The sequence below is a fragment of the Neolamprologus brichardi genome, chromosome 5 (genome assembly GCF_056152115.1).
Source record: "Neolamprologus brichardi isolate AB-2024 chromosome 5, ASM5615211v1, whole genome shotgun sequence".
NCBI lineage: Eukaryota > Metazoa > Chordata > Actinopteri > Cichliformes > Cichlidae > Neolamprologus > Neolamprologus brichardi.
The window spans coordinates 29959371-29972367 of NC_142108.1; the positions used below are offsets into that span (position 1 = coordinate 29959371).

The following is a 12997-nucleotide window of genomic DNA, read 5'->3' on the forward strand; positions in this document are numbered from 1 at the left end:
AGAGTTCAGATGAGACTGAATGCCATGAAGCAGAACCTCGGGCTTTTTATTACTACTTCGATACTAAAAGTTCATTTTCAAAGTATTAAGTATTGAGTAAATATCAATGTGTGTGTGTGTGTGTGTGTGTGTGTGTGTGTGTGTGTGTGTGTGTGTGCAATCAGGGTACAGAAGAAGATGAGCAGAAGCCAACCCAGAAGTCCATCTCTCTGTTAGAGAGCCAACACCACCACCTACTGCACTGTCTGGAGAAAACAACAGTAAGTGCACTCTGTTATAAATATACATGTCCACTGTGTAGCTATGGCTGAAAACTTGGCTAACATTAATGAAGCTAGCAATTAAACTTTTTTAGATTTTCCAAATGTTACTTTATGAGAAGCTTGCTCTTCACACTGACTTTGCATGTAGCTGCCAACTTCCCCCAAAACAGATGAAAAAAGGTGTTTAGGGCATTGCCAAAAATGTCTGTCATTGTCACAGTAAGGTGTTCCTTCCTCTCAAATCTGTGGTTTGAGTTCAGCTGGAAGCAAAAAAACACATTCTTGGTAAAATAAATAAATAAAAAAATGTCATAATGTTTGCACGCCAGGTTGACAGTTGTTATGGGACTTTGTGGGTGTGGGGTTTAGAGTGGGTCTGTAAAAACTGGAACTTGCAGGGTTTTACAACTCAGCTGCACCATAAACTACATTTGGCATATTACGATGCCAAATCAGCTACACTGCAGTGAGCCTGGTTTCTGAACTGCCCACCACAGTTTTGTCATGCAGTTCACACAGATGAGGCGTCATTGACGGCACACCAGTGTGTATTTGGACAGAGGAATATTCTCTTTTATTATTTTCTCTGTGTTGTCGCTTGTAATGTATTACTGTGATTTGTTTTTCACATGTCTGTATTGTTTTCTATTTATTCAAACTGAGTTTTTGTACACAGTTGTTCAGATTTTCAGGCATGACAATGAAGTAAAGATTCAACATTTAAATGAGTTTCCTTTCAGTACTGAATCACATTTAATTATTATCCCTATTAGACAGAATACGTCAGTTTATATTTGTGATAGTCAGTCGAGCTTGAATTAGACCTTTCTGGCTTCAAGCTAACAGTTGTACATCATAATGTTGGACATTTATGTATTCCTTTAGTCTCTGTATGAGGATGAAACTACTCTTGAACTTAAATTATGATATTAAAGGAATATTCACAGTATCTGTTAAACGTAACTACCCCTAAGTTCACTTAAACCTGGTCTGTGGTATACTTGTGTTGAAGTTTAGCTATGGTAACCTGTGCAGACCTGTGCAACAAGACACAGAAGACACTGGTTCGTACTACAGTTTGAGGACAGGACAGGATTTAGATCATCATGTAAAGGTTTGTCTCAAATCTGCATCCACTGTAAAGTCTTTAAAGCTACTGTTGCAAAAGATGTTGGCTAAGATCTGTATTAAACACTGACAGTGTTATCCAGGCAGCCAATAAAGGAAATCAGCCAGGTGCATGATTTTTGTATGATAAGATGAAGGTTATTTTTATAATTTCTTTAAATTATATTAGTTTTGGTGTGGTTCCTTTTGTAAAATTATAAGTGAAGTACAACTGGGCAACAAGTCCTATAACGCTGTTGTGTAGCCTATTTACAGACTGCTGTTTTTCCTCTCTCCTGTTTTGCTATCCCCATGTTTTCTTTCTTTCATCTTTTTCTCTCCAGGCTCACGAGTTTGTGGACGAGCTGATATACGAGCAGAACTGTTTGGAAACGGCTCTGCAGACCTATCCCTCACGCAGTCCCTCTGTATCCAGCCATGACAGCTCCACACGTACCTGTTGTAGTCGAAAGAGAAAGAGAAATGTTCCTCTGCCTAACACCAGCCTGCACACCACCCATTCAACCCACCAGGGCCCGCTGCAGGAGCTCAGTGCCATCCGCATACAGTGTGGTGACCCACTGTCGCACACCGCCAGGTGAAACAAAAACAGATGCAGGGGGGCTAGCATCAGAGGTTTGGCAAAAAGTTCAAACTCCTGGTGTTTGGCCATTGAAACTGTTTTATGTGTGAAAGCATTAATCTTTCACTCCAAAACACATCTCTGGGGTACACTTTGAAGTCACCCGACTCTAGACATTTAATAGATGGATCTGAATAGGCAATTGTCAACATTAATCCAGCTGCATTTAAATAATCCAATTAAATAAAATATATCTTTGAGAAATTTGTTATACTTTTTAACTAACAGAGTACATTAACTTTTAAAAATGTCATTTTAGTTTTGTACAGCTTTATTACACAAATTCCACTCAAAATAAAAGGTCTTTTAAGGACTCGCATGTTTCATATTTTACTTCTCAAATGCATCACTAGATACACTATATGGACAAAGGTATTTGGTCCAGGTGTTTTCAGTCCCATCGCTACAGATGTATAAAATCGAGCATTTAGACTTCTGCCTTCACAAACCTTTGTGAAAGAATGTGTCGTTCTAAAGAGCTCAATTAATTTGAGCACGGTACGGTACTAGGATACCATTGTTGCAACAAGTCTGTCTGAAATATCTTCCTTTCTAATATTCAACGATAAACTGTAAGTGGTATGCAAATTGCAAAGTGGAAGCATTTAGGACCCATGGCAATTCAGCTACTAAGTGTCAGACCAAGTAAAGTTACAAAGTGCTGAGGCACACAGGGCTTAAAACTTACCAATGCTCTGCTGACTGAATAACTGCAGAGTTCCAAACCTCCTCTGGGATAGCATAGAAACTGTCTGACGGGAGCTTCGTGGAATGAGTTTTCACGTCTGGAGAGCAGCATGCGAGCACAATGCCAAGCGTCTGCTGGAGTGGTGTAAAGTCCACTGGATTCTGGAGCAGTGGAAATATGTTCTGTGGAGTTCCAGGCAGAATGACGGATGAGTCTTGGTTTGGCAAATGCCAGACCCGTCCTCCACCGAATTTTACGTTATAGAGTTGTTTATTTTTAGGATTGGTCTGGTCTGGTTTGGACTGATCTATGCTTCAGTGTTGAAAAAAACAGTTTGGGGAAGACCCTTTTCTCTTCCAGCATGACTGTATCCCAGTGCGCAAAGCATGGGCCATAACATTATGATCAGCTGATAGTGCTGAAGACCTTGAGTGACCCACACAGAGCCCATTAAACACTTTTGGGATGAACGAGAGTGCAGATTGTGAGTCATACCCCTCATCAGTGTCTGACCTCACAAATGTTCTCCCGGTTGAATTGGCAAGCATTCCCAGACACACTTCAAAATCTTGTAGAAAGTCATCGCAGAAGAGTAGAAGCCATTATTGCTGCAAAGGGGTGACCATTTCCATTTTAAAGCCTATGAATTTATAATGGGGTGTCATAAAAGCTCCTGTAGGTATAATGTGTAGGTGTAGGTAAGTCATAAAGTGTTGTTTTAAAGATTTGTTTAGGCATAAATAATAAAGCTGACTGTGAGTGCAGTTAACTGATAAAACTTGGTATATAAATTTCTCCAGAATCTTCATTTCCTGCCCAAATTTACAAAAACATTATAGAAATTACAGAACATGTTTTGCTTAAAAAATGATGTAATTACATATGCAATTACTACTGTTTGTACTAGACATTAACCACATTTAATTATACTTAACAGCCGCTCCAACCTCAACCTCAAAACTGACGAGAGCAGCAGGATCAACTGCAAAAGTGGCCGGATCACCACAGCCATCATCAGCCTCCCAACACCCCCTGCTTTAACCCCTGATGGAGACGGGCTCCACGGGCCCCCACAGCGGAGGCCGCCCCAACCTCCAAGTCACCCACCACCCTTGAGCATTCAGACCACAACAAGCTCTGCTGGCGTCAACATCGTCAAAGTCTCGGCTCTGTGACTGTGTGGCTGACAGATGTAACTCACCCCAACAAGGGGAAGAAAAGAAGAGGAGGAGGAAGCAGGTAACACTACATTCATGGACGTACCGTGTTCCCTAATACAGGGTCAGTGAGAAGAGAGGTGTACTCCAGAGGACTCACCGGTTATGGAGACATTATTGAGGTAGAGGACTGTAGATATGTGACCTGAGAATCACGCTCGTGTCATGTCGTGTATGTACTGTAGATACGATGAGAGCTGCTGCATTTCTAAACGTTTCCTACGGCAGTGGAGATGGTGGAAAATAACTGACGATATTGTGCAACTGGCAGAAACATCAGCAAACCCTGTTGGCCATCACAAATTCACAGTAAATTTGACGTGAATTCACAGTGAAAAAGAAGATTTGTTGGATTAAATACTGAAGAACAAAGCTGTTGAAGCGGATCGGTCATGTTTGTGTTATGTGATTGTCTATAGTATTTTGAGAAACACAAACTGTTTTAGTTTAAAGTCGCCATGCCTGATGCTGCTAATATCATCCCTGTAATGTGTATTTCATTTGTTGCAGACTGGAAACAGCGTTTCTTTGTTTTCGTTGGATAATTGTATCGATACATTATGTTGATTGCTCAAACCAAACTGGGATTTTAGTTGTATTTTGAAAAATCCCACTGAATGTGGACTGAAGGCTGACGGTCTTCGTACTGCATTGAAACAGAGCAGTGGTTCTCAGCCTTGAGCTGACTGGAGAATTACTATAAAGCAAATGTGTAATTTAATGTTGAAGGATGAGGTTACAGTACATCCCATGAAAAGACCAAAACCAACCACTTGATTAGTTGAAATTCATTCATCCTAATCTTAACTGTTTGTGTTACAAAAACACAGGAAAATAACTTGTTTTAAATAATTTTCTCCTGCAGATTTATATATGTGTTGCAGTAGTTTGTACAGCAGAAGGACAATGTGCATGAGGGTTCTGACATGTTAATGTAAAGAAGAAACAAGCCATGCAGTGAAACAGTGATGGCATATTTTGGGAGGGGAAATACTACAACATTTGGTTTCAGTATAACAGCAAGTGTTAGTAAGGCCAGGAAACTGAATAACATGATTGTATCGACAGTGTCCCAGAATGAAGTATCGCTTATGGCTCAGTCACACTACAGTAAAACTGTTGCATTCAGCAACCGATTGCAGGTAGTTTCAAAAACTAACTGGGTGCCCAATTTTGATTGTAAGGTGATTTTGTAGGTTACCTGCTCCGAGGCAACCTGTGTCCAAACAGTCTGACTCAAACCGACTCCACTCACTCTCACACAGACTGGTTAAAGCTTGCAAATAATTGCCGTCTAATTTATAAATGTAGACAGATTGCCAACAAGTAGCAATCAATCTGAGTCAGTCTGTGCAGGACTCATCTGTGCCTCATCTCTTTGCAGTTGATTTTAACACCAATTGTTGCCAACTGCTTGTGTTCCTAAATAAAAGCAAAGCTGCATCTGTATCATTTCGCTGTCCTGCAGCAACCATCACATCACTATTTGTGGAGAAATTTCAGAATTTCTGTTTCGAGTCTATGAGGTTGTAACTGGACTCTGAATGTAAGTAGTTCATTTAAATTTCTGTTGAGTGTAAATTTCTGTGTATGTAGATAGCAACAGATTTGCAACAGACAGCAACAGATTCACAATTTGCCAACTGGAGCCCCTTCTGTCACAAACTGACAGCAAACTGAAGACGGCAACTGGGGTTGCAGACCTGGTGCCCATCTTTGAAAAAGCCATTTTGAAGGAAGCAAGATTTCAAGTCAACTGCACACACTCACAATATCTTTGGTGTCATGCTCTCCAAGCACTCTTTCCTGGTGTGACTGTAGCAATTTCCAATCTTAATAACACCACAATTTAATTTCAAATATCAAAAAAAGTATTTTCAATTTGTTTTTCACAACTTAAGATTGGAAATCGTGTTTGCACAGATTCACTTTGATCGTCTCTTGATTTGCCGGTTTTAAATCACTGCATTTCACCTTTTTTTCTGCCATTGGCAACATTGGGGAAACTTTACAGATCAAATTAGGTCACATACATGGCATGAATTGATAGGATGTTTACATTTAAATAGCCATCATAAAAAAAATCGTAATTTTTTGTAATTAAAAATAAGGTTAAACTTTATTTATCATAAAATACCTCTCACAGCATACCTGTAGTACCTACTGTGGGTACAAGTGGGCTGCAGCCCAGACTTTGAGAATCACTGGGCTAGGTTAAATTCATTGTTACATTGTTGCCATCTTATGGAACAGAAAGAGAAAATATTGCCGGGCTTATCCTGACAAACAACCTACAAAATTCATATTAAAAAATAAATTGTGGTTAAGTGCTTGTATGAATTTATAGCGCACTGACGCTTTATGCCCGCTGTGCTGCTGCCACTCACGTTGAAGGTTGAGCAGGACACTGAAATGGAAAATAATATTGTGCACGTTCATCATGAATGTTTGGGTATTGAATGCCATGAAGGTTGAGCACCACTCGACCTGGACAATTACAGGAATGGAACGTCTCCGTGTTCGGTTCGGCATTATAAAACCAAAACTAAAACGAAATCCACTGAATATTTGAAAATATTTTAAGTGTAGATAAAATACCCAGAGCTAAAAATTATTTGGTTTTTCAGGTATTCTGTCTTCCCTTAAAAATTTTAGTTGATTTTTTATTTTTTACTTTCTTTTTGACATATTTGTAGCCCTCTGTGTCTTCTCTAAATGTCTCTAAAAAGATGGGATTTCACTGATGACTTGAAATATTTGTGTGCTGTTCATAAGACACTAAGTACAACTCATATCTTCTAAAACGTTTAGAAAAATAAAATAACTTAATCCACTTAATGTTTTCAGTGATTTCCACCTTAAACCTGTTTTTTTCTTACATTAAATGTGTTTATCTTGAAAGCCAGTTAAACCAATATTATACCAGCTTCTGAGCAGGATAAACAGCACATGTAAGTGACCCCGGAGTTGGCATAGTTTTGTCAAACTGCTGTTTTTAAGGTCAAAAACAAACTCATTCTAAAGAATATGCAGCTAATAAGTCGGTCAGTCTCAGAGATGCTCACAGGATGGCAGCAGAGATACTTTCTAGCGCTAAATCAAAATGAGCTGAGCCCCATAGGACTGATTTCTGGCCTTACTCCTCACTGGATTATCATTTCTAGACCTACTTGCTGCACACTGTTGCACATTTGAAGTCGGTAGATGCGTGTTTGGAATAGTTTGTGCCAAGTGTGCTATAGTTATCTGTATCAATTACACAATGTGTTTATTTGTCTCTTGGTTTGGTTTGTTAACGTGGAACTTGATTATTTAACTTAATGTGCTTCTCAATCATGAGGTACCAAGTGAGGTCTTTTTTGCTGTACTGGTATTTTTTGTGTTGCATTTCTGTATTTTGTCACGTTTTAACAATGAGGTGAAAGTATTGTGTGAAAATGGTCACTTTTCCGTCCTTTGTAAGAACAACAAAGTAGTGGTATTATTTATGCTGCTTTACAAAAACAAACCCTTTAGACATTTTTTGTCTCGTTATTGTTGGAAATATTGAGCATCTGCCCGGCCGTGGTGTTCATAAGCTGGATCTTGGTTACCATTAAAACAGTATTTACATATTAAGGCTTTTTTGCAGCATCATAGACCACGTTCACCTTTTTTAAAAATGTATATTAAGAGAAATCAGCTTTCTCACACCAGAGTGACTCATATATGAAGATTTTTGTTGTGATTATCTGATGGACTTTACTTCAAAGGCGTTGTTGAGGTCTGTTTTCTAAAAGTCTTGGCATTGCTGTTTGTGTTGTTTCTTATTCTTTTTATCTTTTGAACTGAGCTTTTTCTGTCTGTTTGCTGTGTGTACGGTATTCTGTCAGTTTGTTTGTTATAAGAACTATGAAGTGTCAGAAAATTAAACTCTGCCACAACAGTCAAACACTGTCTTTCTTCTCGCTCCCGTCGCCAGTATCTTTGCATTGCATAGAAATCTGCGTTTTTATTTTGGTTTCATTGTTTCATTTTACACAGATTGGAATTTCAAGATGAGCCCAATCTTGTTTAAATTTAGGAATAAATCACATCATCTCTTATATTTTACACTTAAATCTCCAACTCAAGTCGAGCTTTATAAAAGTGGAATTACTGACATAGTATTTCACAGACTTCAAGCAGAGCCCATGTATGCATCATACATACACAGACTTTTGCACACTATTCACTTCAGCACTGGCACAGTGACCCCATGTAAAGTCTAACTTTATGTGGTTTGCTACTTCATGGCTGACTTGCTGTGGTTCCACTTTGCAATAATACCACAGCTGATCATGTAATATCTAGTGTGGTATTACTCAAATGTAGTGAGAACGGCCTGTTCGGTCATAAATGTTCATGAAAGCAGACTGCATAGCTGCATGGCTATAGGACTGAAAACAGAGCGTCATGTGCCCAGATACTTTTATCCATTAAGTCTATTCAACCCAATATTCTGCAGAATCTTTTATTGTGTCAGTTACATTTATTTTGTTGTGAACAAACACCACATTTCTTCTTGTGACTATAAAATAGAGCTTTAAAAACCACTGAATGTTTGTTCATGTACGCTTCATATTCTCAAAAGCAGGATTAGCGTTGCCAAAATGTAACACCCTTCAATATTTTACATAACCACAAACATGAATCTGTGTGCACATTAGTAAATGCCTCACGAGATGAAAGTATGAATCAGCCTTTGTAGAATCGATGCCACTGTGTTTACTAAACATATTACCAAACACACATTAAATATTTTATCACCAAAACGAATGCAATATATTCAATGGGTAAGGTTGTAGGCTGTATCTAAGATCATGCGACCACATTTATTTTAATATAACAATGTTTTAATCTTCTTTTAATCTTGCAGAGTTTTAGCAGATACAGAAAACTTTTCATGTTAACAAATCTTTCAGTAATTGAGGACAAGTTCGTTTATTTTAATGCACTTCTTAGGATTTATTTGTTATAAAACAGCCAGTTACTCAGCATGTGGTGATTTTAGCAGTGAAGGTGCTTAATTATCAGTGTTGGGAAGGTTACTTTTAAAATGTATTCCATTACAGAATACAGAATACATGCCCTAAAATGTATTCTGTAACGTATTCCGTTACGTTACTCAATGAGAGTAACGTATTCTGAATACTTTGGATTACTTAATATATTATCATGCTGTTTACAACTACATGAATGTACTATTGCTGTGATTTATTACTGTTACTGAAGGTCCGCGGCTCCGAACCGTAGTAAAGGGACCTCTGGCTAATACGGGTTCTGTGTCGGGCTCGTAGCCGAAAACTAGCTTTACTTTGTTGTCTGGGTCAACTTTGCTAGCGAGAGACAGAGAGAGGCGTTGAAAGGCTGCTCCAACGGAACTTATTGTTTCGGAGGAAAACACGAACACGGTGTACAGTCGAGTCTTAATAGCTTACTTACAACTGGGCTCGTCAGGCTCTCTTCTTGGCTGCAGTGGTTATTATTATATTTACATGCTTCCAGCTCCCGTTTCTGCTCGATGACAGCTCGTACTTTTCCTTTTTCTCCCTCCCTCGCTCACAGACACATAACGTGTATGGCAGTCCATTCTCCCTGCAGCACGGACTACACTGCCTATGATGCTACATTCTTTAGAGCTATACCTGTAGCATTCTGCCTATTAGCTTAGCACAACAACAATAACAAAAAGTCGCTCTCTCACCCAGGAAACACGCAGAGAGAGAGCGTCACCCTGTAACCATGGCAACCGTAACGCTGCCGCCTGGAACAACAGAACGTAGCTGTCAAACAAAACCCAAAACAAAACAAATACAGTTACTCATATTTTGTATTTTAAATACGTAACGGCGGTACATGTATTCCGTTACTCCCCAACACTGTTCATTATGAAACAAAATTTAATTTGTAGCAATCAGATGGTGTATTATTCAATGATAAAACTAGCCCAGTTAAGTAAACACATCACTTAAAGCAGCAGACATGATAGGAATGCTTTGAAAAACAGAATTTAAACGCTGCATAAATGACATATCATATTACGTTAAAATGCTGTTTGAGTCATGTTATTTTTCTAAAACACCTCTTTCATGTGTGCACGAGTGTTTTGATGTCAGCTTACTCTCAGCCACACGTGTGGTCTTGACGACCATTTGAAGCTTAATATATTTGCCATTAGTGGTTGTGTGACTGACGTCAGCACACGGAAGAACTGAGTGACTCAAACTCAATGACTAACACTGTTTGAAGTAAACACAAACATACCCAACAAACACATCTTTACAAACCCGCTTTGAAAATATTAAAGTAAATGCCACTTCGGTTTTATGCATTACTAGATTAGGAAAGTTTTGCACTAGGTACTGGCTGTTGTGAGTTTAGACCCTGTTTTCTGGTACCCCTAAATTTCAACATACCACCCATAAAAATAACTAAGGTATGGTAGCAATAATAGTGTATTTTGATATTATTTTCTGACTGATGTCTCTAATTTTATATATATTCTCAACTTTTGCAGAAGGTAAAGGTTACAAGGAAATCGGGTTTAAATGTCTAGTTTTCTCGCTGTCATGATGTAAACATAAATTAAAACATAAATTGTTAAATAGGACTTGTGTTGCTGCTGAAAGAGGATGAAGATGTAATTTCACGGGCTAATTTTAAACACATTTTATCTTAAACATTTGGGAGCTGAAGTGCAAATTGTTCTTAAAATGCAGGGTAATTGCTGTGATGTGAAAAACGTCTTCTGATCTACATCTGATCTTTAAATAGTGTCCAAAACGTTAGCTAATGTATGCTAGATAGAGACCATGAGCTAACTTTAGCTTTCTTATTCGGTAGTCTGGTGCCATACTGCTATTTGCCAAGGAACTAATGTATTTTATTACTTTAATTGTATTACTTTAACAGTACAGTACAGCTCCAGTGAGTCATTGCATTTCAATGGCCAGCAGTATCTCATATTCATATCAGAATATTGTTATAAAGTGATGCATATCAGCCTTTAATGGGGTTATAAAATCTGTTTTACTGGTACATTCACTCTTTGGTAACTCCACAGAGACTGAGACAAAAGAATAAAGAGCGAGAGGGGGAGAGAGGAGGAAGGAGGAAGACTAAAAAGAGATAGTCAGCAGAATTCTTTTGAATATCTAAGCAGTGTGTTATACTGCTGTTAAACGCTGATCACCACCCTGCTCCTGTGAGAACTTAATTTATTCTCATGTTATTATTTTATTTTAATCCAGTGACCGATGATGTCTTTGGCACAGTTTATAGAAACGTTTGAAAATATTAAGACATAAAAATAAAAAATTGATGTTTCATATCAAATTGCTTCCAAGCTGTTTTGGGAAAATGACCTTTTAATGCTTGGATTGGAGAACTGAGAGCGGAGCTGTGGAAATATTTGGACCAAATCGTTTGCAGATCATGATTAATTAATTTTTAACCATGATTACCGCAAGCCCTGTAATTATCCATTCGAGCCTTTAGATGGCAGTGCACTAAAATATTTGGTAGACTATGCAACACTACCAAATGGTTGGTTATCACAGTACATATTAGCCCTTAATTTAGACCCATTTAGATCATATGTAGTATAAAATGTAATCATTTTGATGTCCTTTTTATTAAACTAGATACATCTTCCATGCTTATTTTGCTAATTAAGACACTGATGTGTTCATAAAACATAATTCACATTTTAACAGTTCCCATATTTCTGCAAACTTTGATAATAAGCTAAAGTAGTAACTGCGAACATGAAAAATAAAATCTTTCTACAGATAAAATCAACTTAAAGAGAAAAAGAAAATGTTATTCTGTGAAAAAAAAACTGTCTTCTACATCCATAAGAAAAACATCACAATTACCACATACTAACAAAATTATGCAAGTACTGTTGTTACTGTTATTATGAAGTTGTGCAAGTTACATAATCTTCTCACAAACACATCATTCATCAGCTCCTTTGTGTGCCGCGGTCCAAAGAAATAACCTGTCAGCTCGGAGCGCCGATGTGGTTTTATTACATGTTTTAGAACAACAGCTTTAAATTTCTACCGGTTTTCACAGTAACTGGCAGATATTACATCATCCCTGTGCCTGCTGTTTATAATGCAAAACATGAAAGCATGCATCTTGTGCAGTTCAGTAAAATGAAGTAACTTAACACACGGAGAGAACCGCACTCACACACACAACACCACCATTAAAAGACCAGGTGTATAATTTATTTGAGCTTTGAAGAGAGATGACTGGTTCTGATGGCACAGTTAACCCTCAGTTTACACTGATTGACTTCAGCAAGTAATTTTACATCTTATGTTTTGATAATAGTGGGATTGCAACCAGCGTAGGGGTTCTTAAAACTTTCAGAAGCTATTTGAAAGAAAAGATGATTAGTGTGATTAACGTCTGAGTCCTACAGGATTTTGCACACTGGCATGCACATGTAGAGAGCTTGTTTGCCAAACTTGTTCAAATGTTGTACATTTGGTTAAAGGCAATCCAAAGGCGCAACTTGTAGTAACATGTGCAGTAGCCTTTGTGTAGCTTTCCACATAAGTGCTCTGTTGGAAGTGGTAAGCTGCTGGCAAAGCAACTGTAGAGCTCAAAAGTCATCTTTCACTGCTTTCATTGCTAAACAAGCCTCTGGCCACTTAAAATGAAGAGATGCACATGATTGCATTGGACTGGATGGATGAATGGATGTGCAGTATGTTTTAGCTTCATGGTTTAGCTTTTAGTGTCTTATTTTCAGCAGGGCAGCTCTGTAATTGGCTTATTGTTGTGATTTTTTAATCAGATCCACATATTATGCTTTTTCTTTTCTCGGTGATTAAATTCCTTTTTGGCCTGAACGCAAAAACCAAAACAAGTCATCACAGTAAGTGAGTCACAGTGAGGATCATAAAACTTTCTGTGCTGATGTGCAGTTAGGCAGTTGCCGCTGTGCAGCCTGTGTTGCCGTGCTGAGTGATCTGAGGAGACGCTGCCTTATCTAGTGTACGCTCATGCTGACAGCTGGGAGGAAGTAGGCTCATGAACAAGA

At 38.2% G+C, this 12997-nt stretch overlaps 1 protein-coding gene across 2 annotated transcripts in view; it reads left to right on the forward strand.

Moving 5' to 3' along the window:
* The window catches only part of LOC102790712 (A-type voltage-gated potassium channel KCND3-like), a 108814-nt gene extending 100983 nt beyond the window's left edge, over positions 1-7831 (forward strand). The window contains exons 5-8 of one of the 2 annotated variants that reach the window (XM_006782755.3): positions 165-260; positions 1276-1377; positions 1715-1968; positions 3639-7831. In XM_006782755.3, coding sequence (XP_006782818.2) covers positions 165-260; positions 1276-1377; positions 1715-1968; positions 3639-3876 — 690 coding nt within the window. In that variant the 3' untranslated portion in view covers positions 3877-7831. The remainder of the gene's footprint in view (positions 1-164; positions 261-1275; positions 1378-1714; positions 1969-3638) is intronic. The other variant, XM_006782756.3, reaches the window with a different exon arrangement.
* The last annotated feature ends 5166 nt before the right edge of the window (positions 7832-12997 follow it).